Consider the following 24716-nt stretch of genomic DNA (forward strand, 5'->3'; position numbering starts at 1 on the left):
CAGCATTAGGAAGGCTGAGAACCACTGCTCCGAGGCGTCTCAAAGCCTCCTCTTACTATAGTTCAGGTCCATGGACCAGGGCTGATCGTCTCAAGGACATAGATGTGGCCTTTGCATATGCTGTTCCCTCAGCCTGGAATGTTCCCCGTGCCCACTTTCCTCAGTCTTCATAGGCTGAATCTTCATCATTCTTTGCATCTTCATCACCTCATAGAGAGGTCACCTGTTTCCCATCCCTCTGCAATCCTGATGTGCACTGACCGCTTTGCTTCCTTTCTGTGCGCTATCGTAATTTGTACCAATTGCAGCGATTACTGTTGAATTCCATCATGGAGGAAAGGAATTCTCCAAGACGGTATAGGCTCTGTCTGTCCTGCTCACCAGTATCGCCTTAGAAACTGGCCCATGGAGAGCACGCAGCTGACAAGGAGAACTGCTCAGGGGTTAGGAACGGATGTGTGTTCGCAGCCAATGTTCTGGCTCTGTCACGATCTTCTCAATAAAAATGAAAGTGATACAATTGTTATTCTCGGAATCAGCAATCATAGCATAGAGGGTGTCTTAGGGTTTCTATTGCTGTGAAGGGACACCATGACCACAGCAGCTCTTATAAAGAAAACATTCAATTGGGGCGACTCTCTTACCATTTCAGAGTTTCTGTCTGTTATCATCATGATGGGAAGTATGGGGGTGTGGAGACAGGTGTGGTGCTGGAGCTAAGAGTACTTCATCTTGACCAGAAGGCAGTAGCGGGACTGTATAAGATGGAAAGAGCCAAAGGTCACCAGAAGCTTCCATCAACAGTAAGCAGGGTTTCCCACTCACACGCCTTTGCTTCAGTAGAGTCCATGGGACATATCTTACAACTTCTAACATATGGTCTCCCTCCTGTCTAAATGCCCTTCATGTAGAAACTGTCCAAATTCCCTCATGTAGGGAAAGCCACAACCCAAGTAGGAAAAAGAAAAGGCATTGATTTTTTTCTCTTGACCTCAGTGTATACAAGCTGACTCATTCAGGTCCCAAGTGTGTGTGTGTGTGTGTGTGTGTGTGTGTGTGTGTGTGTGTCAGTGTCTGTGTATCTGTGTGTCTATTTGCCTGTGTGTCTGTGTCTACATTCCCAGCATTCTTTGCCTTTAATGAAATTATCCATTGATCTAAAAGTCAGAAATGCAAATCCAGAGAAAACTGGAAGCATGCCAGGGCCCACAATACGAACTTAATTACCTAAGGAAAACTACAAGAAAGACTTTTGTTTTCCGTCGAAATCTCCTCCCCGGGCTGTTAGCTGTGTCGTACAAGGGCCCAATCGATACATTAGTGCTTGAGAACCAAAGTCCCTTGGAATAAATTAATCTGTCAGGGAAAGCAATAAACAAAGAACAAATTAACATGTTTTAAGACGTTGCTTAAATTTTCATAAATATAGACCTTGAGACGGAATGATGAGTTCCCAGGGGCCAGAGCTAATATTTGGTTGTAATTAAGAATTGCTCTTTCATGTTCCTTCTGATGTAGGTGGGAAATCAGCCCCGTGCTTGCCGAGTTCTGGCTTGTGCCTCCTCACAAATGCCACTGTTTGCTTCACTAGGAAGAAGTGGATGCCTCACAAGCAACCCTGGCACATTTAGCCTGCTTCACCTCTGGCTGATATTAAATTATTGAAATGCACACACACACACATACACACACGCACGCACGCACGCACGCACGCGCGCACACACAGCTCAAGCAGAAGTTCCTTCAGGAACCTGCATCCCTTAGCTTACTAGAGGTTTAAGTGGATCCAATGACATACATAATAGATCTTATACACCAGGCCAACAAAGAGGCTTAGGCCCAACTGACAAATAAGTCCCTGGTGTGTCCCACACTGTGTGGACAGATGTGGAGTGACTTTGCTGATTGACGACTGGTAAGTTACTCCTTTATACGGACTCATTTAAATACAAGAACCAGAAACCTACCTCACACTAACTCAGGCCAGAACACAATGTGTAGGAATTCCACCGATGTCTTTAAGCCCCTCTTTCTCTGTGTGGCTCCACACTGCTTATGCAGCATCTGGCATGCTCGATGCTGTCAGAGTGGCCACTGCCAACCCTGAGCACAACCACGAAGTGGCACTCAGAATGCCTAAGACCAGGAACCGTCCTCACAGGGTCTGTATCTCACAGCTCCTAGCAGACCCCAGTTCACTTGGGTTCTGTGCCCACTCTTTAGATAACCGCTAAAGGCCATAAAGGCAACTTGCTGGGTTTGGCCTGGGCGGCATGTTCAGCTTGATTCGAGGGAGCAGAGAGAAGGAATTACCCGCATCGATCTAAATGCTTGGATTGTGTATCTACTCCAACAGAAGAGCAGAGATGTTAGACTGGCCACAATGACCAATATCTACCCAGGGACTTCGTTTCCAGTTTATTTGTCATGCTTAATTCCTGAATGTAGCAATTCCCAGAAAAGATCAAAACATGATCTCTGCTTATTTAAAAACTCTAAGGCGCTATGGGCAAAACTGGAACAGTAGAGGACCAAACAATTTCCTTTCAAGCTCTAGGCCTGACAAAACCTTTCTGTCAGTGGCAGACAGGATCGAGCAGGGGCAGAGGTGGGGTGAGCTCAGTTGGTAGGATGCTGGCCTAACATGCGTGAAGCCCCAGCTGGGCTCCATCCGCAGTCCTGTTATCGTAGCACTTTAGAAGTAGAAAGGAGGTAAATCTGAAGTTTGAAGTCATCCTTGGTTACATAGGAAGTTCCAGGCTAGCCCATAATGCGAGAGACTTTGTCTCGGCGGGCAGGGAGCCAAAGATGGAAAAGATGGAACAGTGCTAACTGTGGTAGTGCCCTCAAATGACTCAGAACGCCTACCACCCAACTACATTCTAGATCACGACTATAGACACGATCAGTGGGTTAGACTTGCTATTATTAAAGCACATGCAGGAAAAAATAAACAGTACATGACATGAGGCTTCTCACCAGTTGAGAACTTTTAAATGCTAATTTTGCTGAGTGGTTTCATAACTCCACACTCTGGGGACTGTGGATAGAGTCTGAATCGTACATTCTGGTGTGCGCTGCTTTTCTAGTTAATGACTGATAGACACTGGAAAGGTGGCATATGCATTTCTTGGTATATGGAGATAAAGATGAAAATGTACTCTTCTAAGCTGTATTATCACAGTGAAGAGACTAGAGTCCCTGATCCAAGTAGTCTACAACTTCTGGAGGTGAGGGAATGGCAGATGTGAGGGACCGAGCATCAAATAAACTAGCCTGTAGGGGCCATTCCCATCCAAACTACCATACCAGAATACTTTGAAAATACGATACTTATTTTCAATGAAGAACTTGTGTTGAAGAAAGTGTAACTATTAGTGTTTGCATCGTTGTGTGTGCACGTGTGTGTGTGTGTGTGTGTGTGCGTGCGTGCGTGTGTGCGTGCGTGCGTGCGTGTGTGTGTGTGTGTGTGTGTGTGTTCCGCTTGCATAGCCTCCGTCCTCCCAGATGGTGCCTGAGCCAAGCTTGTCACAGACCCTTAGCCTCCTGCTGCCTTTTAATGCTGGTCCTTGATTGCCAATGACCCCTGGCTGGACTGGCTCCTCAACCCATTTAACCCCTCTCTGCTGGGTCCCTGTCTCATGCAGGAGGAGAGGCTGATGAGAGCTGGAAGTGAGGAAGTGCCAAGTGAGCCAGGGCCTTCCACCCTTTCGGAGCTGGTGGCCGGTTTCCCAGCATTCACGGACGGCCAAGATCACTCCATCAGAGAGCTGCTGCTAATACGACTTTCTCTATATTGCCAAATAAAGGCTGCCTACTTTCTGATTATTAATGTTTTTCTTGACTATGCCAAGACAATCAAGTCCTGAATGTTTCCTGCAGGGGTTAAGGGCTAAGGACTACTGAATATAATCCCTGGAAAAAGGTGCACTTGGCAACTTGAAATTAAACCCTACTAAGATGTTTAGTCTCAGTGTTTGTAGCCAAGACAGTGTATGTTTGTCAGAACACAGAGTCAGAGCAAAGAAGCTTCAGGAAGACAGTGATTAATTTCCCTGTCAAGGCCGAACTCACTTGTGTGACACATGGCTCATGAAAGCCAGTTTTCAGAGACATTAACGCCAGCGAGTATTTCCTTTGGTGAAACTTGGCTCAGCTTTGGTGACATGGTAAGAAAGGTGATGGTTCATTTGGTAAGGATCTCAGAGTCCAGGGGCAGAATGGGCTGGGGCAGTCAGCTGTTTGGCATTCTTTCTATATTGGGTTTTTGTTAGCCTCACACCTAACTATAAGAAAACAAGGTAAAGAAACTTAGTGGTCCGGTGTCATCCTGAAGAAATGGAATGTGATTTTTGTCTTAGAGAGGCTACTTTGTTTTTATTGTTATCACATGACTTACTGATGTGGAACACCTGTGCCACACAGCCCTGTGGGGGTCAGAGAGCAGCTTGCAGGCATTTGTTCTCTTCTTCCACCAGTGGGTCCCAGAAACTGACCTTAAGTCACTGGGTTATATGGAAAGTGTCTTTACCCTTTGAACCATTACATCAATCCAAACTCTTAAATTCTTTCTGTTGTTGTTGTTTTTGCTTGTTTTTTGAGACAGGGTTTCTCTCTGTAGCCCTGTCTGTCCTAGAATTCAATCTGTAGACCAGGCTGATCTTGAACTCAGAGATCCACCTACCTCTGCCTCCCAAGTGCTGGGATTAAAGACAAGCAGCACCAAGCTCCACTTGAATTCATTTATTATCGTTGTTATTTTACATGTGTGGATGTTTTGTCTGTGTGCCATGTGTCTGGTGCCTGAAGAGATCAGAAAAAGGCACAATATTCCCTGAGAGTGGCATTGTTGATGGTTGTAAGCTACCACGTAGGTGCTAGGGATGAAACCCCAGTCCTCTGGCTGGTGATCTTAACCACTAAGCCCTCTCTCTAGCCTTAAAACTCTAAATTCTTGATAGGAGCAGACAGCTAAAGACTCACACCCTACTCTCGGTGTGATTCTTTGAATCTTTTCAGGAAAATTAGACTGACTGTATTTTACAATATGCGAACAGAAACCCACCCAATACTCAGCACAAAACAGGAAAAGAATTCCAACAGTAGTATTTTCTTGACTTTTGGATATTAAGGTTGAAATGGCAACAATGGTGAGTCTTTCATCACGAAGAGTTCACTGTTTTTCTTTCCCAGTATTCTTCTTGTTCACATTTGCTCCTCCCTCTGCTCAGTAACCAATCATGTGTAGGCATAACCTCCCCCAAGCCTCTTCATTCATCCTAACGACAGCCCTCCCCACGTATGGAATAGTTTAGAATTTATAGACGCACGCAGGTGTTTGCACAGCTGTGCCGTATCAGCCTGTTCATTAGTCACAGCTTGCAAAGGCTAAGTCGGTGAGATTCGGATGAGATTTGTTAGTCCGTCTGTAAGCAGATGATCAGGCAAGGGGCTCAGAGGGACCTGCCTCCTTGTGCAGCCTTGCTCTGTGGACAAATGCCCTGTGCTAAGAAGAAATCGTGGTGTACTTACTGGGAAACTTTTCCATCTGAAGCCCAGGTGCATTTTGATCGGTCTTCTGCAAAGTGAAACTAGCTAAGAATCAAAGGTCTTTGTGTCTGCTTTGCAAGGAGACCCCAAGAGGTGAAGGGGCGATTACTCTGCAGTTCAACTACTCTGAGTTGAAGGGTCTCTAAAGAAGGTTCTGGGTGATGGCACCCCCTTTCCCGGCCTTCACGCTCACATCCTGGCAAGGGGTGTGGCTTCCAAGGAGAGATGGGGATGTCCAGGAGAGAAGCTATACCCTTTGACATTTTCTCCCTCTTTTTCTCTTCTTGTTTTGCAGCAGTAAGGGTCGAACCTCCGGCCTCAAAACTGCTAGGTAAATGCTCTCCCACTCATACACACCCCCATCCCTTTTGTTAGCTGTTTGATTTGTTTTGAGAATCAGTTACCCAGACTGTGTTTGAACTCGTTCTATAGTACAGATAGGCCTTCAATTTGGGATCCTCCTGCCTCAGCATACAGAGGAGCTGGACTACAGGCCTGTATCATTGGATCTGGCAAGGAAGGCTTTTATTTTGTGATTTTTTATTTGTTTCTTTATTTTAATATAGAGTTAAGCATGGGAGAGAGAGAGAGTGAAGAAGGAAAAGGAGGGAGGGAGGGAGGGAGGGAGGGAGGGAGGGAGGGAGGGAGGGAAGGAGGGAGAAAGGAGAGGGAGAGTTAAGAAAAGGATGCAGTACATTTCCTAGATTGGGTACAGGCTTCTCAGGAGATCCGTGGGCTTCTATATACTTGTACAGAAAGAACGGGGCAGCAGAGGGTGAGGACTTTACCCAGAGCCCCATGGCAGCCAGGGCCGGAACTTGACCTCTGTATGTAGTTCTCTCTCTATCTGCAAAGCCAACAGCAGAAGAAGCCAGAGTCCCGGATGAGTACAGAGCCATAGACAAGGGCCCTAGCATCTCCCATCATGGGAGGCCCCAAAGATCCAGTTATAACTGGTCTAGTCAAACCAGCACCATGGTGTCTCCCATTCTTAAACACGAAGAATGCTGTTTCTTCTGAGAAATTCATTCACTCTTTCCTCCAGGACACTGACTCCCTGCTCTCAGAAATGACCCCTCCCCAGACTCCTGCTGGGTACCGCTGGTTTTAGTGTTTTCACGTGAGTGGTTTAAACAGCTGAGTTAGAGCTGCGTGGTGGTAGTGGCGCCTCAGAACCGTTTAAAAGTTAAAACCAGAAAGGTGTGAATGGCAAGAGGCCATTGGTATCAAATAAGAACGTCAGTGGTAAAGCGTAACCAATCCGGTTGCTTTCTAGACCCCTCCAACTGGTCCCGCCCTCTGACAGTTGTGCAGGTTTTTCTCTGCATTTATTATTTTATTTTATTTCCCTTTAAGGAGTGCTCCTGGGGTCAGAATGGTCTTGGGTCTTTGTTACTTATCTGTTACCTCAACCCTCAGAAGACCGCCATCATAGATCTGGAAACCAGAAATACTACGTCCATGGTCAGCGAACTGTTCTCTTGCGAAAAGAAAAATGATTTTGCCAGGGTCCTGGGAGATCAAGGGGCCCTTACGTGTGCTCTGGAATCCAGTCATTTAATGCAGTCGCCTGTTCAGACAAATGCCTGGCAGTGCCCAGGACCCTAGGGGGACACTTCCTTTTCCAGAATCCCTTTTGCTCAATTAAAACTTCTCTGAGCTTATGCCAGCTTTCCCCAATGGCAGCTAGCTAATCCGCAAAACCCGATCTGCGCTAAGAGCCAAGGGTCAAATCTCTGACTTTCCCAGCCCCTGCTATAAACTAAGCCACCTGGAGGAAGGATCATTCTTAAGTAACCACAGTGCCGGAACCCCTACCTCCGACCATTTGAGTTAGGAGCTCTTAAGAAGGGGCAGGTCACCTGTATCATTCCAAAGCCCTTCCATGGTTCTGATGTGCAACAAAGGTGTAGTTAACCCCCACAGTTCCACCAGAATCAGGGAGCAGCTGTGCTGTGCAGCACCTGTGAGCTCCGTGCTTGTCATGAGTCCTCTCCTTCCAGATCTTTCCTCCCCATGGCAATGCTGCCAAGACGGGTCTTGTCATCAAGACCAAGTCGTAGTGCATGCTAGGGCTCTGTAGTCAGACATTCGTAGTTGGGTTTTTCCAATTCCTGTCCCACCCCAGCCCGTCCCACTCCAAGAACACACATGTACATAATGTTCATGTCTCACATGTGGGCCCGAGGTCCCTGGTGATCTCCAAGGTGACTCTGTGTGGTGTGTGGATGTGACAGGAAGTGACACTGAACTTACAACGGTTGCTCCTTTCCCAATTCTCCATGTAAAATTTTCGCATTACTTTAAGAAAGCAGGCTTAAAAAGAGAAACAAAAGAAGAATCAATAACGTTTCGAATAGAATGTCTTCAGTTATCCAAAATTACTTGTTGGTATTTTTTAGGACTCCATGAACACTGTTAGCCCTGAGAAGGGGAATATATAAGGACAGCGTTAAAGTCCAAACCAAATCCAGGGTAACTACTCGGGTAGTCTAAGGGGTAGGAGAAATTGGGAGAGAAGATGTCAGTCTTGCTTTTCAAGACACAGCTGGTTCTGCTTTACAACCTACCCCAACTGTACGAGGAGCTGTAGATCCAAGCAAGCCCCAAAAGTGAGCCATAAGACTTGCCCCATGAACTGAATTCCATTGTGAAAAACCTACAGCATACCAAAGTAATAGGGACGGAAGTTCACAGCCCATGTGTGGGGATGGCCGTAAAATATGGAATAATTATCAGAGGAATCAAACTAGGTAGGTTGGATTTGTTATTGACACAACTAAGCAGAAATTCTAAACTCAGCATTGTAGCTCAAAGGATGACAGTGAGTGGTTGGAGAAAAACTCCAATAGTTGGCTTGGTTGGCTGAAACACAGCCCAGAAGGTGGCAGACATGAAGTTTCAAACCCAGAACTGCTTTGGTGTCACAGAGGAAAGCGACCAGGGCCTCAGTGGGACTGGGATGTTACACTAGGTTCATCCCAATAGTCTGCTCATCCACGCTGGGTTGTCCGGAGGGCACTGCCCTGACCATGATGGTGAGAAGACATTTTCCTGTGGATCCCCAGCATCCGTTGGGAACACTGTGCTCTCTCTCCATATGGTAGGAATTCCTATGGGAACCACAGTCACACTGGGGCCCATAGCTGCAATGGGGATAATTGGATGGGCGTCAGGATCAATAGCAGTGTGACATGGGTGTGGTGACACTAAGGACAGTGGAATCAAAGAGGGGTGAGAATGACCTGACTGCAGGCGATGTGGCATGCTGGCTAGTTGACGCGGATGTTCTGGGAGGGGAAATGGACGACGGTCTACATTGTTATTTGGTGTGTGAGCAAAAGCTTTGAAGCTCAGTGGACAGAAGTCTAACTTGAATTAGTTAACAGGGTTGTAGCATCTCAACCAATTGCCTGAGCCAATCTAGAACCCCAGAGGTACGGTGACATTACTGTCTTAAATGTGTTTCACACTTGCTTTTGTGCATGTTTTTGTTTGTTTCGTTGGTTGGTCTACAGAGTGAGCTCCAGGATAGCGAGAGCTGCACAGAGAAACCCTGCCTTGAAAAACAAAAGCAAACAAACAAACAAAAACAAAAACAAAAAAACCCACACACTGTGCAGCCAAGAGTGGTGGTGTTTGCAACCCCAGCGTTGTTTATGGAGAAACACTGGAAATCATTTCTATGCCCAATAGGAAATTCAACATAGTAGCCATAGTTCATCTATAAAGTGGAATTCATGCAGCCATTAGAAATAACAAAGTTTAGACTACTACTGGACAGTGACGAAGAAACCTGTCCCAGCCACTGCTATCAATGAAGGAAGGAGATCAAAGAGTCAAACCATTGCATTTATCACCTAAAATTTTGATCATAGTGCTAATCTAATTTAATAAAACAATATAACTCTGTAGTAGGAGACTGCTCATTTGATTCCTGGCCTCCCAGACCCTAATAATCACACAGAAATTATATTAATTACAACACTGTTTGACCAATAGCTCAGGCATATTCCTGGCTAACTCTTACATCTTAAATTTACCCATTTCTATTAATCTGTGCATCATCATGAGGCTGTGGCCTGCCAGTAAGGTTCCAGCGAGCATCTTTCTCCTTTGGCAGCTTTGGCGACTCCTTGACTCCACCTACTCTCTCTCTATCTATCTATCTATCTATCTCTTTCTTTCTTCTGCTTTCCCACCTGGTTTTACTCTGCTAAGCCATTGACCCCAAAAGCTTTATTCATCAACCAATAAATGCAACACATATACAGAAGGACATCCCACATCATCCTTAAAGAGATACATGATTTTCAAAATAGGCTAATGATAAGGAAAAATAGTTATGCTTCTATTGTTCAGAAGGGAAAGCTATAATACAAATTAGATGGATGACTAAAATGTTTTTAGTTAAAAAATGAATGCAGGTTTGTTATTGTTATTTTATGTGCAGGAGTATCTTGTCTTCATGTATGTCTATGCAGTATCCACACAGGCCAGAGGAGGTGTCAGAGGCCCTGGAATCAGGGTTACAAATGGTTGTGAGTTGCCATGTGGGTGCTGGGAACTAAACCCAGATCCTCTGGAAGGGCAGCCAGTGCCCTTAACCACTGAGCCATCTCTCTAGTCCCTGAAAAACTTTTTAAAAATGGCAATTAACTTGTCTTGAAAGACTGGTTTTATCACCCTTCTTGGTAGGTTCCAAATTCCTAAAGCATTTCATGGTATAGAATATTATTTTCTTATTAGAACCCTTGACAATAAGCCAGTTGATAGAACCAGAGAACAGACCATGAAGGGGAAGAAATCTGAACAAGAGGGTGGAGTTGCTACCACTGCTACCACTAATTCATTTATCCAGTGTGTGTGAGTGTGTGCGTGTGCACACGTGCATATATGCAAGTATGCATGAGTATGTTCTTGCACATTCCAGCCCCTGAGCTATGAAATGGTTTTCAGGGAAAAGGAAAATTTCTGCCATCTCTAATTTAATATTCCACACAGACAATTTACAACTCTAGCGTCTTCCACTGGCACTAATTTAACTCAGGGATGTTTTCTTTGTAGCAATTTTCTAATTTTGAAGGAAATTATTGATGACATAACATGGCAACTGGGAAAATTTGTATCTTCCTTTCATCTTAGAAAGCAAGTTCTGAATTACATGGATAGCCCAGGAGAAAAATTCTCTCTGTGTGTCTCTCTCTCCCTCTCTCTTTCTGAATTTAGACTTGGTCAGGTGAAAACCTTTGAGAAAGTCCCAGTTTTTAAAAAAAAATACATACAGGGACTGGAGAGATGGCTCAGTGGTTAAGAGCATTGCCTGCTCTTCCAAAGATCCTGAGTTCAATTCCCAGCAACCACATGGTGGCTCACAACCATCTGTAATGAGGCCTGGTGCCCTCTTTAGGCCTGCATGTAGACAGAATACTGTATACATAATAAATAAATAAATATTAAAAAACATACATACTATCTCTCTCACACACACACACACAATCACACAGTCTCACACACACACGCGCTTGCACGCACACAATCACACAGTCACACACTCGCACGCGCGCGCACACACGCGCACACACACACACACACACACAATCATACAGTCACCCAATAGCGGAAACCATGACCTAGACCTTGGAAATTTGTTTTGTCTGTTGTTGTTGTTGTTGTTGTTTGAGTCAGGGTCTCACTATGTTGTAGCATGAAAATAAAAACCCAGAAACAGAAATTGGGGTTCAACCTGAAAACCAGACAAGCAAAGCAGCCAAGCCACTAGAGAAGTCTTACCCCTACCAAGGCTGGGCAACCGCAGCCTTAACAGACTAAGCAGTCCGAGCCTCTCTCTCCTCCCGTTTCTTATTTCCTCTAGTGCTGGGATTAAAGGTGTGAGCCGCCACCACGTGGATTTGTTTCAGCATTGATCTTATGTAGCTCAGGGTGGCCTTGAACTCACAGAGATCCATCTGCCTCTGTCTCCCAAATCCTGATTAGAGGTGTGTGCCACCACTGCCTGACCTCTAGTGGCTTAGCTTTGTCCTTCTGATTTTTAGGCAAATTTTATTTATTAAAACATAAATAAAATATCACTATATTCTTTAGTGGCTTGGCTTAACTTTGCTTTTCTGATCTTTAGGTTGAACTCAAATTTCTGTCTCTGGGTTTTTATTATTCACGCTACACTATGTAGCCCTGGCAATCCTGAAATTCACTCTGTAGACCAGGCTGGCCTTGAACTCATGCACATCCACCTGCTTTTGCTTTCCAGGTGCTAGGATTAAAGGCCCAGCATGATCTCAAGGCTTTAAGTTAAGAATTTTGTCTCCATTCTGACAGTAAAGCAGGTGTGTTGGGAAGCTTAAATTGTCAACCTTGTGGAGTCTAGAATCACCTACAAATAGAGTCTGCATGAAGAATTGTCTAGATCAGGTTCTCTTGTGGGCACAGCTGTAGCAGGGAGAAAGACCCACCCTGACTGTGGCCTGCACCGCTTCATGGCTTGCACCCTGGACTGGATAAGCGTGTGGAGAGCCAGCTGAGCACACCATACATGCGTTCCTTCTCTGCTCTTCACTGTGAATGTGGTGAGCCACTTCAGTCTCTCCCTCTGTTCCCCCTGCTGTGATGGATTGTAACTGGAATCATGACCCAAAATAAATTCCCTATCCCCAAAACTGCCTTTTGCCAGGCTTATTTTATCACAGCAACGGAAATCAAACTAGAACACCAGGATGGGGGAACCTATGCCCAAACGCCTTGAATCCCTCCAACGTAAAAGCAAAGGGTCAAACCGAAGAGTTAGCTTACAGGGAACGTCATGACTTCAATTTGAAAATCTGAACTCCCAAGGTAGATTTCTCCCTTCCTCCTCCCTGTGAAGGCTCTGAGCATCTCTGAAACAGCTTCCCCTTTGGAGTACATCAGGATTTTCCACCTCCTTGGGAAGATTATTTCATTGATAGCCCTGGTGAGGGTCTACATATTGTTACCAACTTTCTACTGTGTGATTCTTACTGGATGGGAAAGGCTCTGTGGCCAGGGACCATCTTCCTCAGTCCTGGCTGCACACTAAAGGACTCTAAAGAGGTCTTACGTTCTCATACTGATGTCCAAGCCTCGATTCTGGCATTGGTGTTTTAAAGATTGGTCAGCTGGTATAGTGTGCAGGAACTAGCCTCAGTGAGACCAGAAACCCTGAGTTCACAGTTGCAAAAATACGCCTTTTAACTAACTGTGTGATCTCTCAATTTCTTTATACCATGCTTATATCTTTAGGTTCATTTATTCTTCCCCAAATAAGATGAAGTAAGGAAAATAATTAAGATATTTTGAGTTAAAACAAGATTTATTACACAAAAAGTGAACTGGTAGGAGAAGCAAACTTCCTGGAAGGATTGACGAGAACTATGCAGTGATCTGCCTGATTGGGGAGGGATATCCCGCTAACAGCTGAGTTACTGTCACCTCTAAATGCCCGAGAACATCAGTCAAAGAGTGACGTACCGCACCCCCTGCTACATGGAGTTGACAGGGCTTTGCCCATGAATTGTATAACTCTGATGCTATTTAAACACCCCAGGGGTAGATCTGGTAATCCCATAAGGGCTTTGCCATCTGTAAATCTAAAACTGTGAACGCTCTGTTTGCTTCAAGAGGATGTTTTCCTTGGCAAGTGATGTTGGGAATGCTTCATCCATAAAATGGCAATAAGATCATTACTCTCTGCTTGGAAACCCACCATGCCTGCTAGGGTTCATGGGAAGGAGCAGGACCAGTGACACCCCCCAGGTGTCCACTCCTTTTGTCCCAGGACTTCTGTTTCTTAGCCTGCCTATCCCTCAGAGACCAAGAACCCAGCCTGTTTCCCAGGCTGAAGAAGATTGGACACATGCCTCTATGCTGCCCTCCCGCATGATGGATCTTCTCTGCCCACATCCTACTTGCTGTGGGACAATGGTCTTTTATCCTGTCACTTGTACTATTTTAATAAAAGGCTGACTGGCCAGTAGCCAGACAGGAAGTAGAGGCAGGGTGACAAGAACAGGAGAATTCTGGGAAGAGGAAAGCTCAGTCTGTAGTCGTCACCCAGCCACAGAGGAAGCAAGATGAGAATGCCTCACTGATGAAAGGTACCAAGCCACGTGGCTAACACAGACAAGAATAATGGGTTAATGTAAGATGTAAGAATTAGTTAATGAGAAGCCTGAGCTAATAGGCCAACCAGTTTATAATTCATGTAGTAGACCTCTGTGTATTTCTTTGGGACTGAACAGCTGCAGGACTGGGCAGGACAGAAACCCCTGTCAACACCTATTAAGGAACTTTGTAAGGGGTGTCAGCTATGATGAAAAGGGGGGCATGCGGTTCTAGAGAACAGTGTTGGGGGGAGCTGACATGGTGTAAGTCACCAAGTGGAGGAGAAGAAGTTATTTCATCCTCATCTCTGGGATCCTAGGAGAGAACTGCAGAGACTTACATTGTGCATGAATAAAAGCTGCCAGATTTAACAAGTAAAAACACAATAATCCAGGGGCTGGACTGATGGCTCATCAGGTTAAGGGTGCTTTTCTCCCTTTCAGAGGACCTGGGTTCCATTCCCAGCTACAGCCTTCATAACTCCCATTCCAGAGGACCAAATGTCCTCTTCTGACCTCCATGGGCACCAGCATGCATGCGGTACACATACATACATGCAGGCAAAATGCTCATACACAGAAAAAGAAACAAATACATTATTAATTTTTAAATACAGTGGTGGCACACACCTTTAATCCCAGCATTTAGGAGACAGAGGCAGGTGGATCTCTGAGTTCAAGGCCAGCCTGGTCTATATAGCAAGTTCCAAAACAGTCAGGGCTACAAAGGCAAACCCTGTCACCAAAAACAAACAAACAAACAAAAATACAACATACCCAAGTAAATTTGAATCTCAAAAATGCAACCATTCTTTAAAAATAAATATGTCTTAGATGTGGCATGGCATATACTTAGACTGGTTGTTATCAAACTTAACTTGGTTGTCCTGATGAGAGTGGGGTGTAACTGTATATTCAATAAAGAGCAAAGCAATATTCAAGTTCCAAACTCACTACTTGGAGTTAAGTAACAAACCACTTAAATTCAGTATGGGTAAGTGTGCAGCCACATGGTCTGCAGATTCAGGATAAGGACTAAGGGGTGAGTATCTCCCAGGCTCCCGGACCACTGCCCAGGTTTCTGTGTTCCTGACAGTCTTGGCTCCAGTTGTCAGGTCCTACGACTCAGAACAAAAGGAAGGATGGTGACGTTGTCAGATAGAGAACCAAAGGTACTGGGTCTCTTGACGAAGAGAGGCCCACATTAAATACAAATTTGTATCTGTGACATAAAGGACCTTTGAAAGACTAGTAAGGAGGTACACCTAGTAATCCATGCATGGGTGTCCAATCATGGGAGACAGCTGAGCAGCACTGAGTGCTTATTCTTAAGCCACTTTTCAGGGTAGATAAAAAAAAAACCCTCCAGTCCAGAATTCACCTGCTTACCCAGAGGCCTCCTCCTAAGTCTTTTGACTGTTGGGGTTTTAATAGAGGAGCAGTAGGAACTGTTTAAGGTGAAGCTCATTGCCGGGGTGATTGGGCCTCTTCCAGCGTCTCGTTTCTTAACTACAGTTCAACATGAAGGTCTCCCTCCCTATCCAGCAGGCTTCATTCCGAGGCACCGGATTCCAAAAGCTGTGTCTGCTTCAGTCACCGAGGCACAGTGGCATAGCATTTGCACACATAGCGCCCCCGGAAATCCGACTGTGTGTTGTAAGTCATGTCTAGGTGGTGTGTACTCTGTAAGGCCACGTCAGTGCCGTGGTGACCAGTCTGGTACCTTCTTGTTCAGGAATAAGTGAGCAGAATGGTGACAGGAAAAAGCAAGTCTCTACAGATCAGATAATTTTTTGAAATTTTAAGAAGTATTTTTGGGGATCTAGTGGTGTAGCACAGTGGTAGACCATGGGATACAGCCTGTGCTTAGTTGACAGGGGACGATGTGTGTATGTAGACACCACTGAAAGGCCTTAGTGTTAATTTCTCAGGAGCTGTCCACACGTCCACCTCTCTTTGCTTCCTTCCTTCCTTCCTTCCTTTCTTCCTTCCTTCCTTCCTTCCTTCCTTTCAACAAGATCTCTCATTGGCCTGGAGTTCACCAATTACAGTCACTGGCAAGCCCCAGGGATCTCCCTAGTCAGTCACAGTATCTAACAAAGTACCTGCATGTAGAGAAAATGTTTTCTAAGCACTCAAAAGCACAGGAAACAAAAGAAAAAGTAATCAAATGAGTTTACACCAAGATAAAAACCTTTTATTCAACAAAGGAAATAATCAATAGAACAAAGAGACAGAACCTATAGAATGGAAGAAAATATTTTCAAACTGCATATTTAGCAAGGGGTTAATATCAAAAGCTGACTAGCAAAAATTAAAAAAAAAGATTTTTTAAAATTACCTCACACACACAAAATAAAGAAATAAGTTTAAAATATAAAAATTTTTAAAATTATGTCTATATATGTATATAGCTATGCGCACATGAATGTGGGTGCCCATGGAGGCCAGAAGTATGAAATCCCATAGAGATAGCATTACAGGTGGTTGTTGGCTCACCAGAAAAATCAGCATGTACTCTTAACCATAGGAGGATTATTAGGAGAGAGAATGGACAGAGACAGAAAGCGGGGGGGGGGGGGGGGGGGGGGGGGGAGTTGTTGGTCCCTGGGGACAAGAGTGACAGAAGAGAGAGAGGGAAGAAAGAGAAAGAGACGGGAGGTGGGCAGGCCCACCTTTTCAAAGGGAATGGAGCGAATGCGCACAGGAGGTGCCTTTAGTAGCTTCAGCTGAGGACAATGGACGTATCCTGTCAGGACCCTAAGGGCAGGCCAGCACAGGTGCCTGAATACTAACACGAGTTAGATGTCTCACCAGGTAAAGATTTGGTTAGAATTTCTATTGTTGAGGTAAATCCCAGGACCAAAAGCAACCTTGGGGAGCAAAGGACGTATTTCAGCTTACAGCTCACATCCTTGCTTCATTAATTAAGGAAATCTGGGCAGGCGGGAACTCAAGCGGGCAGGCACTTGCAGCTGGAGCAGATGCAGAAGACACGGAGGAGTCATGTTTACTGGCTTGCTTCTCACGGCTTGCTCAGCCTTTTCTTTTTGTCTTTTAATATTTATTTATTTATGTAGGTATTTGTTTATTTCTGGTGTTGGTTTTTCGAGACAGGGTTTCTCTGTGTAGCCCCGGATGTCCTGGAACTTGCTTTGTAGACCAGGCTCGCTTCTTACTCAGGGATCTGCCTGCCTCTGCCTCCTCCCCGACTCCCACTAAGTTCTGGGACTAAAGGGGTGTGCCACCACACTCAGCAAGCCTTCTTTCTTATAGCACCTAGGACTAGCACCCCAAGAGTGACTCTGCTCGCACTGGGCTGTGTATTCCCACGTCAATCATTAATCAAGAACAAGCACTCTACGCTTGCTTACAGGCCAATCATTTTCTCAAACGATTCTAGCTTGTGTCAAGTTGACATACAACTGACCAGCACAGGCCCCTACCACCAAGTCTGACAACCCCAGACTGACCCCCAGAATCAACATGGTGGGAAAGAGAACTGTTGTTCTCTGATCAACACACACACGCCAAATCACAAGCATATGTGTGCATATAAACAAACAAATAAATATATGTAAAAAAAATCATAGTGAACCTAAATGGGTATTTACCAAAAGAATCTACAGACAAGAACTGGAGATAGAGCTCAGGGGTTAAGAGCACTTGTTCTTCCAGAGGACCTGGGTTCAGTTCCTAGCACCCACATGGCTGCTCACAGCCACCTGTAACTCCAGTTACAGAAATCTAATGCCCTCTCCTGGCCCCAGTGGGCACACGGCATATATATGATGCACAGACATGAGGCAAAACACCCATGAGGATAAAATAATAATTAAATTTGGGGGGGGTGTTTTGAGACATGGCTTCTCAGTGTTATAGCTCTAGCTATCCTCTGGCTATCCTGGAACTCAGTTTGTAGACCAGGTTGGCATCGAACTCACAGAGATCTGTCTGCCTCTGCCTCCCGAATGCTGGGACTAAAGGCATGCGCCGCCACCCCCTACAGTCAATAATTACAATTTTTTAAATAAAAAAATACTGCATGATGTAACAGTTCTTCTCCAGGGTATATACCCAAAGAAAATGAAGTCAGTGTGTCAAAGAAGTAGCCTGTGTTCCCATGTTCCTGAAAACACTATTCGCAACCACCAAGAACTGCAAACAAGCCATGTCCACCAGCTGAAGCCTAGAGAGGGTGTGGCTCGTGTACACAGCAGAGGACACTACTCAGCTCTAGCAGTGAAACCCTGCAGTGTATAACAACATGGAGAGAACCAAGGATGATTGTGTGGAGGAAAACAAGACAAGGACCACACTTGCCATCTGTTTCTGTGATAAGCAGGGATTTATCTCACAGAAGGGAAATGCTGATCACCAAAGGGCAGGAGATAGGAGGTGGAGAGGAGGATGGTGTGGGAGAATTGTCTGTATTCTGTCAATCATATTTTAATAAAACGCTGATTGGCCAGGCAGGCAGTATATGCGGGAAAGCCAGACGGGAAGTAGAGGTGGAGCAAAGAGACTGGGAGTATTCTGGAAAGCAGGAAGCTCCCTCCCGAGTTCTGCCCAGACCACTGGAGAGGAAAGATGTAACCTGCCCAGCTGAGAAAGGTACTGAGCCGTGTGGCTAATGTAGATAAGAATAATGGGGTAACATAAGTTATAAGAGCTAATAAGTAGCCTGACCTAATGGCCAATCAGCTTTATAACTTATAGAGATCTCCATGTGATTGATTTTCCTTGAGAGTTGCCGGCTGTGGGGTACCGGGCGGGACAGAAACCCCAACAAGCCGGCCCTCATATTACAGGAGGAGAGCGGATCGGCGGATACAGGTGAGACAGGAGTATATGAAAGTCTAGTGTGCTGGTGCACAGTGCGCTGGCTCCATGCCACAGCAATCTGCTGCACACTTCATTGTCAGAAGAAAAGGTTCAAGCATTTCCCCTCAGAAGGAAATGTTAAATATTTGAGAAGGTAGATATACCTGGCCCGACTTAAATATTACCTGGCATATGCAGAGAACCATTGTATGGCAACCCAAGAATGTGTATATGTTAATGTTTTATGTATCAGTCAGCTCTTAGATTTTCGAACACAGCACATAAAATATAAAAGAAAATGTTTCTCTATAATTTCTACTCAAAGTGGAAATCTCTATTGAGGTTAAAATATGGTTTAAACACAAATCTCCAACCCATTTCTTTTTTTTTAATATTTATTCATTTATTATGCATACAATATCTGCCTACATGTGTGCCTGCAGGCCAGAGAGGGTACCAGATCTCATTACAGATGGTTGTGAGCCACGATATGGTTGCTGGGAATTGAACTCAAGACCTTTGGAAAAGCAGGCAATGCTCTTAACCGCTGAGCCATCTCTCCAGCCCTCCAATCCATTTCTTAAAGATTTGTTTATTTTACTTTACTTTGTGTGTACGGGTGCTGTGTCTACAGGTATCTGTTTGTGCGCCCTATGCGTGTGTCGTCATTGGAGGCCAGAAGAGGGTGTCAGATCCTCTGGAACTAGAGTTCCAGATGGCTGTGAGTCCCCATGTGGGTGCTGGGAATTGAGCCTGGGTCTTCTGCAAGAGCAACCAGTGTTCTTAATCACTGAGCCCTCTCTCTATCACCCCCAACTCTTGTCTGTGAATAATTAGATGTGAATAATGTCATTAGTACACTGCCCATGAAATGCCTTCTTTGCTATCCTGTAACATTCAAGGACAATACCCTTTGGTGTGTGTGTGTGTGTGTGTGTGTGTGTGTGTGTGTGTGTGTGTGTGTGTGCATACAAGAGCTCGAAGTCAGAGTATCCAATGGCCCTGGAACTGGAGTTACAGGTGGTTGTGGGTTCTTTGATGGTGGGAACTGCACTCAGTTCCCTGAAGAGTAACACACACTCTTATTTATTTTTTTATGTACATTGGTGTTTTGCCCACATGTATGTCTGTGTGTGAGGGTGCCGGATCCCCTGGAACTGGAGTTACAGACAGCTGTGAGCTGCCATGTGGGTGCTGGGAATTAAATCTGGGTCCTCTGGAAGAGCAGTCAGAGCTCTTCACCACTGCGCCATCTCTCCATCCTGAACTGCGGAACCTTGACTCAGCGAGCCAACCACAGGGACAGCAGAATCCACGAAACTCATTTGCTTAGAAGGGAAATGAATCATGGCTTTATCTGCCATGCGGTTCCTAATCCAAATCCACAGTACTCTCTAGGTCTAGGGTTTGAAATTAAGGCAGACCGGAAGAGGCTACCCCGTGAAATCAAGTCGTCCCTCTCCTCCCTTCTGTCACCTCCAGAGGCCACATGGATCAGTGGCCTGGTTCAAAGCACTTCACTAAACACTAGCTCAAGCCGTGTTCCCCTAAAACGCATCCCACTGAAAGATTTGCTCTCCCCAGGAGTATGTGTGCTCCAGATGTCTTTGAACTCTCACTAGAGGGTGTGGGGCAAGCGATGCCAGATTGCTTTGTTGTCTCTAATGGACTTATCCTGCTCCAGGTACTTTCCCAGGCAGAGGCTGACCACCAATCAGCTTGTACCTCAGCAGTGCGGACAAACCAATTTGCTTTCTGTCACTCTGGCCTGACGATTCAAGTTGGAAATATGCAGCAAAGTTACAGATGCCAGCACTCTGCCTATGATTAACGATACTGTGTGTGTGTGTGTGTGCGTGCGTGCGTGTGTGTGTGTGCGTGCGTGTGTGCGTGCGTGCGTGTGTGTGTGTGTGTGTGTGTGTGTGTGATATGACATAGCTCCTAGAAGTAACAACACTTCATTAAAATCGGACAGGGCTTCTACCAAGTACACTTACACGAAGAACGGTTCCCCAGTTTGGTCTCCTTACACCCAGCAAGGCTTGCAATGACGTTTCCTTGTCTGCAGGTTCAGAAGATGGTCTCTCCCAGAAGCAGCGAGCACCTCGCAGACGGTGTCAGCAGCCCAAAATGTTGAGTAGCCCCGAGGACACCATGTACTATAACCAGTTAAATGTGAGTTCAAAGTGGCCGTAAAGCCGTTTTACTGGCTTTGTTTCCAGTTAATAATTCCGTTATTAATACCTGTTCCAGCCCCTCCAGCCCCACCCCCACTCTCTTCTGCTCTCCTCGTGAACATGTGCCTGGGCTCTTTATCGGCTGCTTTCATGTCAGGATGTCTGCCTTCACGGTGAATAATTGATGTGGTTTATCAAAGACGAGCAAGATGCATGCTTCATCAGGCTCACTTGAGCCCTTTGATCAAAAAAATTATGCTGTGACTTCTGATATTATCAGCATCTGCTTGCATTCAACACAAAATCACTTTGAATTAAAAATTAACGACTTGGTGCTTTGCTTTGACTGTGTGTTCTTGGCCCTATCCACAGGGAACTCTAGAATATCAAGGGAGCCAGAGGAAGCCAAGAAAACTTGGGTAAATATCTGTCTTCTTAGTTTTCAGCAACTGTAAACAGAAGGGGTCCTTTGTGATAGCGCAGAAAAGGCGAAACTTTCCAGAGAGCCTTCTAAAAATACTCCACCCGGATATTGCCACCGTTAATGGCACTAGCAATTCTTTCTCACAGTAGCAAGTACACAAAACTTGAATCCATTCCGTCCAGAAAGGTTGAGATTGTCACCTAGGACAAATGGTATTTCTCCTGATCATCCCAAGGAAACAGAATCAGAATTAAGGACTGGTTCTGAGTTGTGCATTACTCTCCTTCCACGAGCAAGAGCGCCTTTTTCCCAAATGCAGACAGGTACTCATGTCATGACTTAACCTCAAACTTAACCCTTGCCGGGAGTGATGAGGAGTACCTAGTCCCTTTGTTTGCCAGCATCACGTGGAGACCAGAAAGGGAGGCCGTAATTGGCACTGCTCCAAACTGAGGGAGCTCGGGGCAGAACTGTCTCTAGAGGACACCAGGTGGAGACAGTCCACTTGTCCATAGGAAAATCAAGTTACGATATGATCACAGCTTTTACGTACTGCTTACCAAGGCCCAGAAAGATGAAAAGCTTCATTATCAGACCCAAGATACTGCCCCAAATGTAGGCACATTAAGAGTTGGCTAGGGTGTAGTCCTGCCCCGGACCCCCTCGTCCTCGCCTTCCCGCCCTTCCGACACCCCCTGGCCCCGCCCCCTGCAACTTTAGGTACGCCGGGGATGATCCTGGCATCTGTTTGATTTTCCTATTGAAAAGCCTCTTTTCTCTGTTGCAGACAAATCAAAGTCCTGGACGGGGAAGACCAGTATTACAAATGCCTCTCCCCTGGGGCCAGTGCCTCTGATGAAAACGACTCCGCCCACCTGTTCTTTTTCTCCTCATCACCCAGAGGAGACTCCGATGCTCAGCACTGAACTGTGCTTTCCAGCCCCAAATGTGTCCCAGGTAGAAACAGTTGTGGTAACCGATTATCTCATAAGAAAGCACTGTCAAGGGGTCAGCGTCTTTGGACACGGCCTGTGCCTGACCCTCGCTGAACAACCCACAGATTCCCTGAAGATTCTGTCTCTTGCTCCCCTTCACCTGCCCCGCAGTCCGAATCATAGAACCTCTGTTCTCTTCATTCGGAGAGAACCCCCCTGCCTCATCAATGCAGTCCTCCCGACTCCCAACAATAGAAGAAGATGGACAGGCCCACCGCAGGCCAGCTGTGGAGTCTGATAACTTGTCTATTTCTCCACTAAGGAGAATCCCGCAATCTCTTTCCTGCTCTTCTCCGCCCCTGCCCACTTCGTTGGGATTTTCTTCCTCTGCTTCCCCAGGATCAGGGCTTCGCTGCTGAGTGCTCTGTTTCCAGGAAGAGCTGTCCAAGATTTCTGCTTAGATACAAAAGTCGAAATCTTTCAGATTTTTCCTATGGGGCACGTGGATGCCTCTGTTGCACGTTGTTGTGTGGAGAGAGTCTTCACCTGTTTCTTCTAGCTTGCCAGCCGTGAAGAGCAGAACGTGGAGAGTGAGAATGTGGGCCCGTGCAAGGGCAGGCCCCCAATTTTGTCGCTGTGTTCCCAGGTCAGCTGTCTCCATAGGCTGTGATGGATGGCGGAGGAGAGATCTCATCTTGCCCATGTCTGTGTTCCTCAGGCCTAGCTCAGGGCCTAGGAGAGTGGACACCCAGTGCATAAGAACGAATTCGTTCACAGGAGCATGGCTGACAGGGAAGTTACTGATATCTGATAGATGACTGACCCTCTTCTTATATCTAAGCAAGCTCTGATGTTTTGCTCAAGGTTAAGCTATTCACATAGTAATTATAAAGACAGTATATGGTGTCACGCTCAGTGTATTCAATACAAGCTGCTTTCTTGAGCACAAACTCTGTGTAAAACATTATGGAAAGCTGCTTTGGGCCGGGGAAGCAAAACCCCGTCTAAGATTCCTCTAGAGCAGATGTTCTTAAATTTTCTTTCTCCAAAGTACTTAGCTGATTTAAGAAAAATACTTCAAAGATATAGAAAAATATTACTATCAGATTTTTCTTTAATGGAAGGCATTATAAATATTTCCCAAAGAGAAACAGTTAAGTGAAGTTGGTGTGTTAACTTTCCCTATGCAAAAGTGAAGACTCCTCTATAACTCCAGACAAGACAGTAGTGACAGAAAACCAAGAAAAGAATCCACCCACATCTAGCTTGTTGAACCAGGGGATTCAACTGGGCTTCCTGGGGCTGGAAGGATGAAACAGGAGAAAAGAGCACTTGGTCTTTTTTGTTGTTTTTGTTATTGTTGCTGTTGCTGCTGCTGTTTTTCAAGACATAGCTTCTCTGTGTAGCCCTGGCCATCCTGGAACTCACTCTGTAGACCAGGCTGGCCTCGAACTCAGAGATTTGTCTGTCTCTGCTTTCTGAGTACTGGGATTAAAGGTGTGCAGCACCACTGCCAAGCAGGAGCACTTGTTCTTGCAGAAGACATGGTTCAGTTCCCAGCACTCACGTGTTGGCCCACAGATACCCATAACTCCATTTCCAGGGGATCTGACACCCTCTTCCGAACAAGGCAGACGTGTGGTGTATATTCATACATGCAAGCAAAACATTCATACATATAAAATAAAATAAACCTAAAAAAATAATTGAGGTTACAGACAGGAGCATGGGTGAAGGGCTGCTTACAGAGCCATGGACACTTTACAGACAGCTATTCCTTGGTGGTAACCAAGGAATACTCCCTCCCCATAGCAACAGCTTCCCCTCAGGGAGAGGCAGAGTCCTGTACACAGCCTTGAACACCTTCCAGTCTTCCACTAGGAAACATTAATGAATGCTCTGTTGCCCTGAATTCAAGATGGCAACGGCTACATCATGCCCAGAGGACAGAGTTCCACAGCTGAGATTTGTAGAGAGCTCAGAAATTATAATGGTCTAAGAAATGGCTACAGACAATTTTAGTAGCTACATTGTGCAAAAAAAAAAAAAGCTAAATTTTGGGGTTTTTCCAGATCTTCCTTTGAAAAGTAATGTTTATATGCTGTGAGAATAGAGCAGACAAAACAAAACTTGGTTACTTAGGAAATAATGCTGAGGGCCATTCTGTGAGAGACTACTTGCTAAGCAAGGGCAGGGCTTAATCCCCGAGACCAGGAAAGACGAGATGAGAGAGGGGAGAGAGAAAGCCTAGAAGATACAGATTTTCCTCTGAGTGCCTTCCGAGATTTCAGCTTTATCACTGATTAATCTACTTTGATGTGAGTGTTTTTCAAACTGTTGAATAAAAATGTGCATAATTTCCTGTATGTCCACACACAATGTAAGTCTGCCTTGTTTCTTTCGCACTAAAATGTGTCTACAAATAAAGGTTTTAAGAAGAGAATCACTAGGTTCTATTTCAGAGGCTCTGTGATAATTAGGGAAGCAGCTCTAACTCCAGGCAGTCGTTTGAAAGCTGTGGTTGGTGTCAACTCCGGCATGGGTAAAGTATGCTGTAGACTTTTCTCTTGGGCCGTTCATAATGCCGTGGACCCTGGCGTAATTCTTCCATCAAGTAGATGGTGATATATTATAACCTGGAACTTCATGTTCATCAAAATAATAACCA

The 24716-nt window shown here is 45.4% G+C and overlaps 1 protein-coding gene across 1 annotated transcript in view; it reads left to right on the plus strand.

Annotated features, from left to right (window-relative positions):
* The window catches only part of Myo3b (myosin IIIB), a 326704-nt gene extending 302213 nt beyond the window's left edge, over positions 1-24491 (plus strand). Inside the window, exons 31-33 of the mRNA XM_087900046.1 lie at positions 20581-20687; positions 21062-21108; positions 21901-24491. Coding sequence (XP_087756172.1) covers positions 20581-20687; positions 21062-21108; positions 21901-22039 — 293 coding nt within the window. The 3' untranslated portion in view covers positions 22040-24491. The remainder of the gene's footprint in view (positions 1-20580; positions 20688-21061; positions 21109-21900) is intronic.
* Positions 24492-24716: the final 225 nt, after the last annotated feature.

This window comes from Myodes glareolus, chromosome 21 (assembly GCF_982192425.1).
Source record: "Myodes glareolus chromosome 21, mMyoGla1.1, whole genome shotgun sequence".
Lineage (NCBI taxonomy): Eukaryota > Metazoa > Chordata > Mammalia > Rodentia > Cricetidae > Myodes > Myodes glareolus.